The sequence below is a fragment of the Dendrobates tinctorius genome, unplaced genomic scaffold (assembly GCF_039654945.1).
Source record: "Dendrobates tinctorius isolate UK_male_01 unplaced genomic scaffold, ASM3965494v1 ptg000201l, whole genome shotgun sequence".
NCBI lineage: Eukaryota > Metazoa > Chordata > Amphibia > Anura > Dendrobatidae > Dendrobates > Dendrobates tinctorius.
This window is the reverse complement of record NW_027361868.1, coordinates 9,527,207-9,543,672: the sequence shown is the minus strand read 5'-3', so window position 1 is coordinate 9,543,672 and position 16,466 is coordinate 9,527,207. Positions and strand designations below refer to the sequence as shown.

The 16,466-nt window shown below is 43.3% G+C and overlaps 1 protein-coding gene across 2 annotated transcripts; it reads right to left on the bottom strand.

Annotated features, from left to right (window-relative positions):
• Positions 1-6,660: 6,660 nt before the first annotated feature.
• NEK2 (NIMA related kinase 2) lies at positions 6,661-16,131 on the bottom strand. Of its 2 annotated transcripts, none has more exons than XM_073553395.1 (9): positions 15,851-16,131; positions 14,663-14,880; positions 14,242-14,482; positions 13,311-13,393; positions 12,735-12,861; positions 11,108-11,327; positions 10,872-10,926; positions 10,060-10,168; positions 6,661-9,124 (listed from the first exon to the last, which is right to left on the bottom strand). In XM_073553395.1, the coding sequence occupies exons 1-9, from the start codon at positions 15,944-15,946 to the stop codon at positions 8,918-8,920; spliced, it is 1,356 nt and encodes a 451-aa protein (XP_073409496.1). In that variant the 5' UTR covers positions 15,947-16,131; the 3' UTR covers positions 6,661-8,917. The 2 variants fall into 2 exon arrangements, with proteins under 2 accessions (XP_073409496.1, XP_073409495.1); XM_073553394.1 differs by having other exon boundaries at positions 6,661-9,138; positions 10,092-10,168; positions 15,851-16,130.
• Between the last annotated feature and the right edge of the window lie 335 nt (positions 16,132-16,466).

Sequence of the window (16,466 nt, the reverse complement as noted above, 5' to 3'; positions counted from 1 at the left end):
TTCTCATTAAAACATGATAAAAACCCTCAGGGATTAAAAATTAGTCCCATTGAGCAGATTCCCTTCAACCATCCGGATAGGATAGGACAACTCAACAGGAAAGAAATCTTCTGGATCTATAGGTTGAACACTCTGAAACCTAATGGGTTAAATGAAATTTCTGAAGTGTTTCTTTGATATTTTCTGTGTTATTTATTAATCTACCTATTGTCTTTTTTAAATCAGGTACATTTATGAATTTTTATTGTATTTCTATATGTCTCATATATTTTATATGTTTTTATCATACCAATTAATTTTTGATTTTATCTCTTCACACACTGTGAATTTGGTGTGTATTCCTTTCCTACACGTTTCACATATGTGGTCTTTTTTCCCCTTTTTTTCACCTGGTGGTGAATGGTTTATAATATTAAATAATTTCTCTCTTTTTATGTATATGTATATTTTATATATATATATATATTTTTCTTTGTACATTTTTTACACCCTCTTAGTGGGTTAATCTTATCTATATATACTTTAATATGCACTTATTATGGCCAATACGGGTGTATATATCCTTTAAATAATTCTTGTACTTTTACACGTTTTCCATAATAATAATAACAATATTTTTATTTAATAATATTTTTTTATTCATTCATGCTTGTGTTTTGGACGTATTTTTTACTTTTTATGTATTGTTTTTGTTCATATTCCTTATAATGGGACATTGTTCTGGAAACTAAGGTGTTAATTTCCCTTTTTTTGGTCATTGTTTTGCATTTTTTCGTTTCCTACAATTTTTTCCTGTTCCTCTGGTTCGTGTTATTGGAACCTCACATCTCGAAAAGACAACTGAAATGAAATCAATTATGCGTTTTTCTGTTCAAAAAATATCTTCATGCATACAGATTTTTATAATAATTAGTTCTTGCTCTGGGTGATTTCTTCTTTTTTATAATATTTTTTAATATTTCTTCAGCGGTATCCGATCATGGTTTCTTCCATTTGCGTTTTTTCTTTTTTTTCTCTTTTTTTCTTTTTTCCTTTTGTCTTCCAGCTCACGCCACGGATTTCTCATGGAATTTGAAATAAAATAAATAGTGACACATATTTATTTTTATCTTTATTTTTATTATTTTTATCTTCATTCATTTTTTCACATCAACTTCATTAGCATATTTTTATTCATATATATACACTTTTTATCACTTTATAAATATCTATTTTTGAGACTCATACTAATGGTCGGATCACAAATTCTCTTTTAAATTCAAACACTCTCCCTGGTATAGCGGTGTGTTCGCTGGACTTTGATTCTTTTTTTCTTTTTCTTTTTCAACGTCGTGGGTTCATTTTACAAATATATACATTTTTTTCGTTTTTCTTTATATTTTTATCATCCTTTTTCTCTTCTTCTTTTTCTTTTATCTGTAAAACATAATAAAGATTTGATTTTAACTAGAGAATGTTTAACCTTTATGAACTCTTGATGCTTGAATCACTTTGATCTTTGACCTTTTGCGGCGCTCCTCGTGTCTCTGAGGGCGCCAAATTTGAATCCTGTATGTATAAATGTGATGACAGCTCTCTGTAGTCATGTATCTACCCCTGAAGAAGAAGCGTTACGCTTCGAAACGCGTAGGGATTAAAGGGTTAACTTTTTTAACCTTGTGTGGTTATTGAATTCGTCTGGCAGCGCACTCAAAGTCCAAGAATTTATTCCTTATTCAAATGTTTTAAGAAGCAGTCCTCTCAACAACCACCCAGAGACTTTAATTCAAAGGGCTCAGACCCCAGTGAGACTGGAAAAAATGCTCCCATGGTTAGGCAGATACCCAAATCAGGAGACCAGTAACCTTTTATTCCGTGGTTTTGCCTTTGGGTTCCTTATTCCTACTTTTCAAGGTTCCGGCTGTGTAATATCCAAAAATTTGGTTTCTTTATCTACATATCCTGAGGTGGCGAGAGAAAAGATTTTTCACGAGGTATCGTTAGGCAGAGTTGCTGGCCCCTTTTTGTCCCCTCCTTTTGTTAATTTTCGTATTTCTCCCCTTGGTGTAGTCCCTAAGAAAGAGGTTGGGTCATTTCGCTTAATTCATCACTTGTCATATCCAAAAGGATTATCTTTAAATGATGAGGTGGACAAATCTGTATGTTCTGTTCATTATTCCTTCTTTGATTTAGCTCTGGATTTGTTGAGGAAATTTGGTCGTCTTGCTTTGTTATCAAAGTCTGATATAAAATCAGCTTTCAGGCTTCTTCCAGTCCATCCAGATGGTTTTAATTCTCTGGGTTTTTTCTTCGATAACAAATATTTTTTTGATAGATGTCTCCCCATGGGATTCTCCCTTTCGTGTTTTTATTTCGAGAGCTTCTCAACCTTTCTACACTGGGTATTGGAATCCAGCTGCAGTGAGTCTGGTATATTGCACTACCTAGATGATTTTTTATTTATTGGTCCTCCTGATTCTGATTCCTGCTTAATTGCACTTCGTAAATTCATTGATATGTGTAGCTATTTTGGGGTTCCAATTGCTCACGATAAAACAGTCCTTCCTTCTCATTCTATCGAATTTTTAGGTATTACATTGGATACTGTAAAAATGGAGTGTAGTCTCCCAATTGAAAAAGTGTTGAAGATTCAGTTTTCTCTCACAGTGATTTTGTCTCAGGAAAAAACTACTTTGAAAGAATTACAATCGGTGCTAGGTTTGTTAACTTTTGCTCTGCGGATTATACCTATTGGTCGAGTTTTCTCCAGGCGTCTTTATGATGCCACTAAGGGCCTTTCCTCCCCTCACTCTCACGTTAGAATTGGTTCTGAATTGAAGGAAGACATAAAAATTTGGCTCTTTTTTGTCAAATTTCAATGGCAGATCTTGCCTACAATCTAATTTCGTTATGGCTACTTCTCTTCTTCTGTTAACTGCGATGAGCTATCTGGCTGCGCAGTCTTATTTCTTTCTCACTGGTCGATTCAGCATTGGCCCAAGGCTTGGTTGGATTCGAAGCTATCCAGTAACGCAGTTGTGACTGATCTTTTTTCAATATTTTTAGCTATCCTTCTTTGGGGCTCTGACTTACAGAATAGTAGATTACTTTTTCTTTCTTCTAATCAAGGTGTGGTTTTCGCAATTAACACTTTATCTTCAAAGAACATCTGGGCGTCAAGAATTCTGAGACAATTGGTTTTACTTTGCCTGAAGTTCAATATTTGGTTAAAAGCGAGGTTAGGTTGTATTGAGAAGGAATTGTCGGTTAAATCTTCACTCTCTGGTGAACGGTCATATTTTTATCAGCAGGTTCCCAACGCGGACCCAGAAGCGACTCCTTGTCCACCATCGGTTTGGGGCTTATTGGAAGGTTAATTCCTCAATTTATTGAGCAGTCCGTCTCTAAGAGAACATGGGCCGATTATTCGGCTGCATGGCAGGTTTGGATTGAATTTTGCCAATGGCATAATATTGATTTTATGGTATCCAGTCCTAATGCAGGTTTACTATTTGCAGAGATGTTAGTCGCAAAAGGTCTTTCCGTCGCAGCGGTGGCAAAATACTTTGCTGGAATTTCATTTTTCTTAAAATTATCAGGTAATCCACCTTTAACAGGCTTATTTCCCATCAAACAATTTTTTAAAGGTTTCAAAAGGAGTAATTTTACCCGATTCCAGACGTCCTATCTCCATCTGCTTATTGCGGGATCTTTGCTTATCGTTGGCTAATGTTTGTAGAAATTCTTATGAAGCGGCTCTTTTTCGCTCTGCTTTTTCCCTTTCCTTTTTTGGAGCTCTCCGCATAAGCGAATTAGTCTCTGGTAAGAAGTCTGATCCTTCCGGCTTAATGCTTTCGGATGTTAGCCTGCATGATTCTTTCATTTTTCTTTTTATACGAAAATCAAAAACGGATCAATTGGGTAGGGGTTGCAGGTTGCAACTAAATAGTTTTCCAGATTCAATCATCTGTCCGATATTGAACGTCAGGGCTTGGCTCGGTATTCGGATTACCTCTTCTGGTTCATTCCTGATTCACGAGGATAAATCCCCCGCCAACGATTTTCCAATTCAACTGCATTCTTAAGAAATGTTTACGTTTTTTGGGTAAAGACCATCTCAATATAACATCACATTCTTTTCGAATAGGAGCGGCTACAGAAGCAGCGAGATCTGGTCTTTGTCAATCTGACATCATGAAGCTGGGAAGATGGGAGTCTGGGAGATATAAAATTTACGTCAGACATGAATTATATGATTCTTTATTTTATTGCAGGTCCAGTGATTGTCTGGATTATCGGACATTCTAATGTGCATTGGGCTAGGAAGAGAGCCTATCAGAGATCCTATACCGAGAACTTGTCTTTTAACCATAGTGAAGTTCAAATTTTCTGGCATAGTGTTCGTGGTTTGAGGTGGTCGAATTTTGTTTTTGAATTTATGAAATGCTATTCTCACCTCCCTCGTCCTAATTTGGTGATTTTTCCATCTGGCTGGTAATGATCTCGGAAAAGTCAAAACTCTTGATCTTTTGGCCTTCTTGCGTTCTGATATTACGGGCCTGAAGCAGTCTTTTCCAGACATTTTCTTTGTATTTTCCGAAATCATCCCCAGATTAGTGTGGTCTCAGCGTGAATTCTTATTTATGGAAAAAATTCGTAAGAGAGTCAATAGAGGGATGTTTAAATTTTTACCGCTCGTTGGCGGTTTTTCATTCAGGCACGAGGACTTGGAGGGTTTCTTGCCCGGCTTTTATCGAAGCGATTCGATTCATCTTTCAGACATAGGTTTGGACATTTTTAATTTGAACCTCCAATCAATTGTGGAGAGATGGCTGTGTTGTTTTGGGGGGCCATGACCCTTCGTGTCGTGGCGTTTGGGAAATCGCCCAGGTATTGGGTGGATTGATGTTGTTATTTGGAGTATGGTGATTTTATGGTGGTATATATTTATGGAGTTAATTTATTAAAAGTTATTTTTGTAACCCTAATAAACAGCACGGCCATTTTCTGCCAAGTTTTTCTGTGTCAAGTCTTTTATTGTATGAGTGGGTTTTGTGCGGCCATGAATGCGCTGCAGCATAATCACATGGTTACTGTGAGCTTAATCCCTTTTGCAGATTTACTTGAGCGAGGGAAAAAAAGTCATTTTGAAAATGGCGCCTGGGGTGCCTGCGCAGTAGCAGCTATCGGTTTGTTTAGAGATCTAATAGCTACTGTTGTGCAGGTGGCGGTGGCGCCATTTTGCTACAGAAGAAAACAATGTCCTCCACCAAAATGGCGCCGCCCAGGATCGCAAATTCTTTCTTTGAGGTAAAACTTTTTTAAAAGATAGGCAGGGAAATGCTTTATCTCACAGAATCAGCTGCAATCCTGTGCTGTGCTGTCTGTATACTCTTTTGCTTCCTCCTCTGCCCAGGAGACGTGGTATGATCAGACCATGTTCCTGCACGGTCAAGGGACAGTGCAAGAGGGGCTCTGGGGACATCATATTATATGGGATGCTGTTGGGGGCATTATACTGTATTTTACGGGCTGTGCTGTTGACTATGCTATATAATGGGGGCTGAGGTATACATTATACTGCATAGGGGGCTGCGGTTGACATCATAGTGTATACTTGGAAGCTGTTATGTATAGACTGTGGGTGGCTGTGGTGACCATTATGCTGTGTAGTGGCACAGTTTGGAGAGGACAAAATGGTGGGCAGTATGATGGCATAGTGTGAAGAGAGGGCACAAAATGGATATGGAATGGGGACAGCGTGAAATGGGTGCACAGTATGGAGAAAGGTTAGCATAGCGGGGGACAGTATGGAGATATAGAGAGTGAAAGGGAAAACAGTAGAGAGGGGGCAGCCATGGTATAGGCCGTGATTCTTAATGATGGACATTGTTGCAGCTATAGCTGATAATGGCAGACAGTAATGTGGTTGTGGATTAGTAAGGCAGACAGTGTAGAGGCCATACACCATAGGGGGCTTATTTAGGGCATAGTATGGACAGATATTTTTTATGCAGAAGGTAATCTAGTAACACTTTGATTTTTAAGGGCACCATCTTGGGATGTGCTCCAGAAGATTGGAGAAGAGAAGTCTGTAGAGAAGAGTTGTGGATGTGAAAAGTCTTCATGACATGTGGTCAAGATGGAAATAAGAAGAAAGAAACCACTCAATCAGAGAAGATGTCACCTATTAGGTACCTGGATGTAAACGTCTACATATGATACTGCCTGCGCTTCATCAGTATTGTGGTTCCTGCATGGTCCGCAGTCTGATAATGACTGATAACAACCACTCCTAGCATCTCCTTATCATTGTTTGATGCAATAAAATGCTATTTAATTATTTAAAAATCGTGCAATGTAATTTTCTGATTTTTATTGTTAGATTCTGTCTCTCACAGGTGAAATGTACCTACAATAAAAATTACAGAGCTCTCAATTCTTTGTAGGGGGGAAAACTTGCAAAATCAGCAGTGTATCAAATACTTATTTTCCCCACTGTATGTATCCCGAGTCTTATTGCAGGGTCTGTCCTCCTTGAGACGTGTCCTACTCCTAACATACAAGACAATCATGTTCCAAAGTCTCACACTTGTTTCCTTAAGAAATCGAGACGATTATCCTCTGCTCTCTAAGCGTAACCGTCGTTTCAATATTTATTTCAGAAATGAATCGTACACATGAAAATTAGAACCTTTGTAACATAGCTGCTTCTTTCTCCTCTGGGACTGATCTCACTTTCAATACAGAGGTAAAATGAGTCTTCAGTGAATCCCAACTGTCCTATTAGAGATTACAGTTTGTGCTCATAAAGTTCGACAGTAAGAGAAGCAGAGAGTAAGCGAGAGGCAGATGCAGACTTTCTGCTGCAAGTTCTCGAACGTCAGCTGCCTCGGCACTTGGAAACCAGGACAATGTCTGCAGTCCAATTTTTCCCTTCTTGTGACTTTACAATCACCATCTACTTTTTAATTAAATTTTATTCTGAGTTCATGTAACGTGAATGGCTCAGGACTAGTCTGGCGGGGCGTGGATTTCCCCAGACTAGTCCTACCTCCCATCTCATAAGCCTTGAAAATATGGGGCAGTACGCTGATGATGGTTGTCATTTTGGACAAAATTCATCAGCGCACTTGTGCCATTCTGAAGAATTTGGAGCAAAAAAAAAAAGGTCAAAAGGTATCCATTACCCTAAGGCAGTGTGCCCACGTAAGCGTTTGTCCCGGTCAAAACGCTTAAAATAAGCATCCCATTCATTTTAATGCATTTTTCCCTTTTTGTGCCAATTGATGGGTTTTTTTCCGCAAATGAAACGCTTAGCGGTTAAAAACGCAGCATGCTCATTAATTTTGCGGGAAAGTCCGTGTTTTTAGCTATTTCCTATGAGTCCAGAAGACACGCGGAAAAAAACGCATAAAAAACGCACGGTTTTTAAGCAAAAACCGTGCGGAAAATGCACATTTTATGTCCGCGCATTTCCTGGGAAGGAGTCCGGTTTAAAAGCAGAAATTTTCTGCATACATGGGCACATAGCCTTAGGATACTACAGAAAAAAAATCTCACAGGTTCCCACGGCCTAGCAATGTAAAGACGATCATGTTGCCCCTCTGAACTGTTTCTGGGGGTCTTCAGCTCGCATCGTGAGCCTTATATGATCAAGGAATTATTATGGTCTTCCTGCTGCCATAGAAATAATGGGGACTTGCCAAGGCTCAGAGATTAGCGCTCCTTCCCTCACTGACCCTGCACCAGCGGCAGTATGAGGAGTCACCATGAATGGAGATTAGATAGGAATGTAAAGACTTCATTAATGAAATTATCCCAGAGGTTTATGAGCACCGGCTCTTACTGATATCGGGGAAGCGATACGGTCTATAAATGTCATTAGCACATGAGTAATAAAACGTGGCTGTTTAGTACAGAAGAGCAAGTTTGAGGAAACCCCATACTGTGAATGAAAAGTATAATATTATATATCAGGCATGACACAGCCCTATGTAAGACCTGTGCTTAATAAGGGGCATCTGGTTTGGGGAGTTTCTTATCAGTGAATTTTGAGCTCAGTCTCTATCAATGACCACAAATCGTTTATTATGTGTCTTATGGTGACATTTGACCTGTGATTATTGGGGAGGCCTAATTATTAATGATGAGATCACATGCTGGGAGAAGACAGCAGGAGAGGACGGTGCCAACCTTAGGACAGGTCACAATATCATGATCGTACCTGCGGCATAACCAGAACCTTGTGACACCACAGATAGTGATTAATACTAACTAGGTAGTGCCGGCAATGACGAGCCAATCAAAGTGCAGATTTCACTGATCGAAATGTTTGAATTGGGCAGGGGATGTATTACTGAAGTGCATGCTGGAACGAGTGTCATGAGGCATCACACTATGGACCTGTACCAAAATAAGCTGCATCCGTTGAGAGATGGTGGACGAGTGCCATGTAAAAAAAAAAAAAATATATATATATATACACACACGGCCTTACAATGAAAAGGGTTAATTTTGTACTTGTACAGTGGATGGAGCAACTCTGGCACACACAGAGTCAACCCATAGCATAAAAGGGAACTGCCCAAAACCGTACATGTGTTGCAGACTGTTTAAGAGAAAGTCCAGAATGCAACAAATCTGGAATTACCAAGTGTGGTAACCAATGAAGAAATAAGCATTTCAGCATTAACACAAAGTCAAATCACTAACAAAAAAAATTCTGTGTCAGCTACAGACAATTCACATCCAGACCATGTACCCGACGCCATACAAACTACAGTAACAACTAGCTACTGTATATATTAAATCGATAAAAATAAGTTAAGGAGCGCACAGACAAATCGCATCTGTGCAGGACAAAGAGGCAACAAGCCATTTGCTCAGGCTGGCAGCGACACAGTCAGTACATTTCCAGCGGCTGGCAACGACACCGTCAGCGCATGCCCAGCAGTTGGCGGCTTTTCAGCTGAAAGTTCTTTTCCAGCTCACACAGAGCCTGCGCTCGTACGTTGGCCGCCTGCAGCCGTTGCTTTAGCTCCGTGCACTTTTCTTTGGTGTGTGGATGTTTGCTCCCAGTTTGGTTTTCTTTACTTTCAGTACCAAAGCGGACAAGCTTTCTATTACATATAGAGGACGATGGCTCCAAGGAATGATCTGCAAAGGAGAAGAGGCAAAATATGAGCAAGTCTGCCACTGAGCATCTACCAGTCTCAAAAACACATGCATCTACATGTATTAGCAGTTTTGTTTTTTTTTGCTGTTATTTACAGCATTGGCACAAAAAAAAAAAAAAAAAAAAAGCTTAAGATCTCCAAAAATCTTTAACTCCACCACTTTTAAAACCAGCATGTAGCACAAGTATGAAGAGGGATGTACCTGACCTAATACTGCCACACACCCCAAATCATTTCTGAAAAATAGTAGGTCACTTGCAACATTCATGCTCCATTTTTTTTTTAAATAAGTTTTCTGTTTAATCATAGTATACAGAATAATTCTGCAATCCAATTCTTCACCATGCTGTCGTACAGGGAAAATATTTTTTTTCCTTTGATTTACATCCAGATGCTGTTAGTCTAGACCCTTCTCAGGGGTTTGGGGGTAATGTATGTAGCCTAGATTAAAATATATTTTATAATGGCCCTTGGAAAATATGTAGCGAGTCAGTCCTATGTGCTCAGATTTTATAATAATCCCTGCTAGGAGTAGATCAGGATTCTGGTCCCTTCCGCCTGATATGATGAATTTCTTTACCAATGAGCAGATAGTTTTGCCTATTAAACATAAGATGGAGAATTACTAGACTTTGGGCAGTACCGCTCCCTAAAATCCATAAAGATTAAGTGTAAAAATGTAACATCTGCATTCTTCTTCTACTCACATCATATGATCTGTAGACGTGTAATAGGCACAAGTGTCATAAAGAACAAACATTCTGCAAAAATAATTTATTAAAACAAAAGACATGGCGAACCAGACAAGGCTCGAGTCCTGGTATGAAGGATTAAAAATAAAAAAAATAAAAAAATAAATAAAAGAGGGCGACTACACTGGATCATTCTGCAATCAATAAACAGTTTCTAAAGGCTTCCGGTTGGCTTTCATACCTAGCCCACTTTCCAGATCAGCGCCATAAACCCGTTGCTCCTTGAGAAGATTGAAGTTCTTCATCAAGTTCTCTGCCCTGAAGAGGAAAAAGAAGCAGCAGGTTAAGATCTGCTGGCGGCCGGCCCTGCACAATATAACGGATGAGCTTCAGTTAGGTTCAGTTTCGGAACATCTATGTAAGTCGGCCACCCCCTTCATGCGTAATCAGAGGGCAATCTCTAGGGTGACAAACCCAAAAGCAGAAGAAGAGCAGCTTCTACCACAGTCTCTCTGAATCTGGGAGGCACGATTATAGGTCAAGTTGGTCGTGAGCCCTATTAGGACTGGATACTAGAGTTGAGCGACTTTGGTCGGATCGGGCTTCGTGAAACCCGAATGAAACTGGTCCGACTAGGGCAAAAAAAAAAGTCAGAGTTTCCTCTGAAACCCGACCCCAATGCAAGTCAATGGGAAATAAAAGTCGGCATTGAGCGGATGACATTCATCAACTCAATGCCGACTTTTATTCCCCATTGACTTGCATTGGGGTCGGGTTTCAGACGAAACGCCGACTTTTTTTTGCCCTAGTCGGACCAGTTTCATCCGAAACAAATTTTGTTTCATTCGGGTTTCACGAAGCCCGATCCGACCAAAGTCGCTCAGGACAATATTGGCACTGCGGTGCGGTATATGTCGGCGCTATGCTGAAAAGTGTAGTCTCAAAATATATAAAACCTTTTCTTGTGCTCCTGTTTAAAGGGCTTTCGAGTGAGCTGCCATCTAAAGATCTGTAGCTTTACCTTGATAGTTTATCTTCTGCGAGTCTCTCCCGGACACACAGTTCTCTTTCCCGTTCTGGAAAAAGGAGATACCGCTAGAATTGTCATGAATTCATTGCATATGACCAAATCGCTAGATACTAGAATAGGCAGAGACCACCAGATCCTCATCTCCCTCCCCCAGTTATCCATTACATTGTGCCTAGTGGTATGGGTGTGAACATTTGGGCAAATAATCCAGAATAGAGCCCGCTTACGCTCTAGCCGTTCTTCTCGCTCCTTAAGTGCCTTCTCTCGTGCCAGCAGCTGCTGTTCCTTTAACCGTACCTCACCGGGGACAGGATCCGGCTGGGGAAGTCGCTCTTGCTCAGCAGATCGACGGACGCGTTTCTCAGATATTCTGTTTTGTTCTTCAGTAATCCACTCTGCAAGCAGTGAATGCTGCAATATATCCTCAATGGAAGGTCTCAAGTAATCCTAGAAGAGAGAAAAGAAAAAAAAAAAAAGCAGTCAATTCACAGAATGAACAGCTGCAAGGCGAGACAGGTGGGAGGCCTGTGTAATGGGCCATCGAGGGGCCCACGGTACATTTAGGGTCGCAGCTACATCCTACCCAGTAATGACAGTTTTGCCACAACTTTCCGGATTGTACTCCACCACACTTTGAGAGTTTGACATTTCTGCGACCCCCCACTGATCCCAAGAATGAAGGGGTTCAGAGTCATATCAGCGCCACTCCCCAGCTGTACCAAAAACTGCAGTCAGGCAGGTTCATCTAAGGAATATTCTCATGTTGCCTCTTAAGCTGCTCAGAGCTCTGCAGTCTCCTCACTTCCAGGTTTCTGGTGGGGTGGGATCTCCTTTTTGAGAAACCATTCTGATGAGTAGTAGAACTATAAGGCTCAGCAAACGTTCTGCTGTAAAATATTCAGCTGACAATGTAGACTCACAACAGACCATTTATATCACTGTATTTCCACAGACATAACAGAGCATTCAATAAATACACAGCTCAGCCGTGATTAGGGGACCTGCTCATGGTGGGGGCTGGCGATTTTGCAACAGCAACTTGTCAAGAGCCCAAGAGGGTGGGCTGAGCAGGCAACTGCTGCACAGAAGTGGCCGGTATGTCAAGAGTTAACCCCCTATTAGGAGATAACTACTGCACACTTGCAGCCAGGGTCCAAGGAAAACTACCTGTACACTATGAAAGAAAATTTGTCATTGCAGGAAAATGACAGCAGACAGAAAAAGCAAGTCAATTGCAAACTTGCTTATTTTTATGCTGTTTAAAGCAATTTAAGACAATGAAAATAATGCTCGAAGTCAAATGCCACCTTTCAGAAAATTGTGGAGTACAGTTATAAGACAAACTGTGCATTACTCACCATCCCCAGGTCTGGCGCAGAGTCCATGTTGCAGGGCTGATATCAATGTCAGCCAATCAGTGAGCTCCGCAGCTAACAGGATACTCTGCTCAGAACCACTGTGCTGCTCTATATTGGACACAGAGAGCAGCAGCAATGACTCAGTGGTGGATCCGGGGATTGGGCAAGTAAAGTTTATACATGGACAGCACTGAGGCTGAAAAGAAGTTCATGTGAACATATTCCTAGATATTGGAAATCACCTTTATATCATGTGGCAGCAGGTGGCATCTTCTTGCTTAATATTACTGAAGCCTGCATAGATTCAGAGGAACATGGAAGCTCGGGGCAATCCCTGCATGCTGTCGAACAGCTCTGAGACATGCAGCCGCGGGGAGTCCAACATATTATTCGAGCATGCTGAAGACACTCTGTTAGCACACGAGCATGCTCGGATAAGGCGGTCACTCATCACTAGTCCTCATTATCATTTCACTACAGCTGTACAGAAACATACCTTGAGATTTAGCATTTTGGTGAGGGTTTGGTTCAGTTCTTCTGAATAGCGATAAGGGATTCTCCGAAATTTCCCAAGTCTTATTTTTTCTGCCAACTCTTTTTGGTTAAAAGCAGTGAATGGCGGTCTTAAAAAAAAAAAAAATAAAAAATAAATAAATATATAAATAAATAAAAATTCTGTATAGAGATTGTACAATCAGTTATGGTTAGAAAGGGGTGGGGTCCTGAACAGGGCTGTGGAGTCAGACCCCATTTTGGTGGAGTCACAGTCCTGGAAATTGAGTCGTCGGAGATCTGGCTCCTGAAAACCAACTAGGACTCCATATGCTTTATAGTCCCCCCACATCACAGGGAAAGTGCCCACTTGGCCCAGGAGGGTCACAGCGTGACCAGCAGAGAAACCCTTTTCAGCCAATGTAACCAGTGTTCCTTTTCTTTTTTTTCCCCCCAGCAATACAGTGACATTCTTTGGACAGCCCCTTTAATGACATGCAGTTCAAACCAGACTTAAAAAAATAAATTATTAATAATATTAGGGATTCTGCTCTTGAAAGTAAGAGAAGGCGATACTTACGACAGAGCGCACAGCTCGTACAGCAGACAGCCCAGGGACCAGATATCAGACTTCTCATTGTAGGACATTCTGTTCATCTGCTCCTACACGACACAAGGTCAAGGAACCGGAGTCAGTGGCGGCACCAAGAAATGGCTCCTACTGCTCATTTAGGATAAGAAGAGCAGGATTTGGCGAGTTTGTTGCACCATGACCAGAATTAGGCCGGGATCACACACAGCGAGATACGGCCAAGTCTCGCAGGTTAAAACCAAGCTCTGGCACCGGCACTCTGGAGCGGAGCGTGCAGCCGCACAGCAATACATGGAGCTGCACGCTCCGCTCCGGAGTGCCGGTGCCAGAGCTTGGTTTTAACCTGCAAGACTCGGCCATATCTCGCTGTAGTGTGACTCCGGCCTTAGAGGGGTTTTCCAGCCTAACTCTACTGATCACTCACTCCAAGATTAGCTCAATATCAGACATTGGGGGGTCCGACATCCTCAGCCTCTAGTACTGAACGGGACCGGACGGCTCTGTACGGTGTAGTGGCTTTTTTTCTGGATTTTGCAGCTCCATGCTCATTTGCTTTAATAGCAACCAAGCTGCAGTAACAGCCACGACCCACTATGTGGCGCTGTCCACTCAAGTTTTCAATCGGCTGCCTAGTGGGCGTCCCCTCTATTCTGATATTGAGAACTTTAGAAAAAAAACTTTTTTCCAAAATTCACATCACAGATGTGACCTCTCATATTAAACAATGGTGAAATCTGCACAGAAAAGGATTTAAAAATCCATAAGAAAAATGCATAAGTTAAAGCTTCCGCGCAGACGTTCCCGACACGTGTATTGGATTCTGCTGCAGTGATCATGGGCACGTGCAGTAATCTCACCAGACAATCGCTCGACTGTCAATGCCGAGCCCGCGGCTAACACCAGCGCTCCCGATACTCACAGGGGACATGTAATACGGAGTGCCAACAAACGTTTTTGCAAAGCTGGTGTCGTGGTGCAATATCCGGGCCAAGCCAAAGTCGCCAAGCTTGACGTTCTTCTTGGCGTCGAGGAATATGTTGGCGGGTTTCAGGTCCCGGTGGAGGACGGTATGGCCGCCATCGCTCCGCTTGTGGCAGTCTTTTAGGGCCAAAGCGACCTGGGCGAACACCCGGAGTATGAAGTCTTCTTCTAAGTATTGTCTGAGGGAGCAATGAAGGTGAGACGGTTAGATGGAGGAAACATGGACGGGAGGACAATGGCGGACGGCACAGGGCAGGACGGGCCGCGCACATTCATCCCCTCCCGACCTATGACCTGCAGATCAGACGCCGAGTCCCTCCGGATCTACCACCCGCCCATAGTGCGGAGACGGCACCTACCGCTCCTTGGTGCACTTGGCGATCAGGCTGGCCAGGTCTCCCCCCTCGCAGTACTCCATCACGATGTACAGCGTCGTGCTGCTGCGCTCGATGATACGGTCGTAGTAGCGCACAATGTTGGGGTGTTTCAGTTCCCGCAACAGGTTCACCTCGGACACCAGCATCTGCTTCTCGGCCTCACTCATGGTGCCGTAGTCCAGCTCCTTCCACACGAGCACCTGCAAGACGGACACTGATTACTATCGTCACCCATGTCGTAGAGCGACGCTTCCCTAACCGCGGGAGATCAGGCACAGCGGCCGCGCGACAACGCTACAGTTACCACACCAGAAACTGAACGCTGGGTGTGCAGATATGGCGGCACTATCCAACACATGGCGACTGCAACGGCCAACACGAGACTTGTGTTTGCTCTGTGCTGCAGGACAGTCTGAGCCATGGATGCCAAAAGGCACAAAGTGATTACACAGGAGCCTGAGCTGCAGGGAGCAGGGTACTGTGTATTCCACTGTCATAAATATATAACATCCAGCCCCAAACCTCAGCTGCTACCGATAACTAACCCCTGCCTGGTGTCTCAACCTCCAGCACTGACTGTACAGGAGCGGCCGTCACTGAGCATGTGCAGGTGAGCAGCCTCCAGCACTGACTGTACAGGAGCGGCCGTCACTGAGCATGTGCAGGTGAGCAGCCTCCAGCACTGACTGTACAGGAGCGGCCGTCACTGAGCATGTGCAGGTGAGCAGCCTCCAGCACTGACTGTACAGGAGCGGCCCTCACTGAGCATGTGCAGGTGAGCAGCCTCCAGCACTGACTGTACAGGAGCGGCCCTCACTGAGCATGTGCAGGTGAGCAGCCTCCAGCACTGACCGTACAGGAGCGGCCCTCACTGAGCATGTGCAGGTGAGCAGCCTCCAGCACTGACCGTACAGGAGCGGCCCTCACTGAGCATGTGCAGGTAAGCAGCCTCCAGCACTGACCGTACAGGAGCAGCCCTCACTGAGCATGTGCAGGTGAGCAGCCTCCAGCACTGACCGTACAGGAGCGGCCCTCACTGAGCATGTGCAGGTGAGCAGCCTCCAGCACTGACTGTACAGGAGCAGCCGTCACTCAGGATGTGTGCTCCAGCGCCCCCTGGTGTCAGCACCCTGCCCAGCACCGTGGCCGCAGACCTCCCTCTCGCTCTACCTTGCCGTCTGCTTTCCTGCGGATCTTCTGACACCTCCCATAGGAGCCGGAGCCTATGGTATACAGCACCTCATAGTCCTCCACCCTGGACGGCATGCTGGAGTCTGAGCCCCGGTCTCGGTCTCAGTGCCGCAGCCGAATCCGCACACACACTAGTGACGGTTTAAACGTCGTGCCTTCCCAGTGTCCTGCGCGTTCATTTGTTATAGACTCAAGCTTGTCGTCTGCTGATTGGCTAACGGCCCTTGACATCTCAGTTGCTGATTGGCCGCTGCGATCAACACAGCATTGAGACCGCCCAGGTTGTTGTTGGAAGAAATAGGCGGGGCTTATAGGGCTGGTTGCCTAGAGACAGACGCGGCGCCAATCTAGAGCGGGCGCTTGTGAGGGGAAAAGATGGGCTTAGGTCACGTGACCACGGGAGCTCGGCTGTATCGTCACAGCGCCACCTGCAGCTCAGCACGAGTACAGCAGGCTGGAGAACTAGGGGGAGGCTCGGTCAGCCCTCAGCAGAATTGGGCGAAAGAGCTGATGAGCCTTTGTTTTTTCCTGGGTCAAGTTGCAGTTTTGAATTACATCATTCACTTTACCAAATAGAAAAGAAAATGTAGTGAAA

Excerpts from the sequence above, each read along its gene's own strand:
- NEK2 (XM_073553395.1), bottom strand. The coding sequence starts at position 15,946 with ATGCCGTCCAGGGTGGAGGACTATGAGGTGCTGTATACCATAGGCTCC. Across the intron at positions 12,862-13,310 it reads TACGAGCTGTGCGCTCTGTC|ACCGCCATTCACTGCTTTTA; the intron begins GTAAGTATCGCC and ends TTTTTTTTTAAG. Across the intron at positions 10,169-10,871 it reads GCAGAAGATAAACTATCAAG|GGCAGAGAACTTGATGAAGA; the intron begins GTAAAGCTACAG and ends TTTCCTCTTCAG.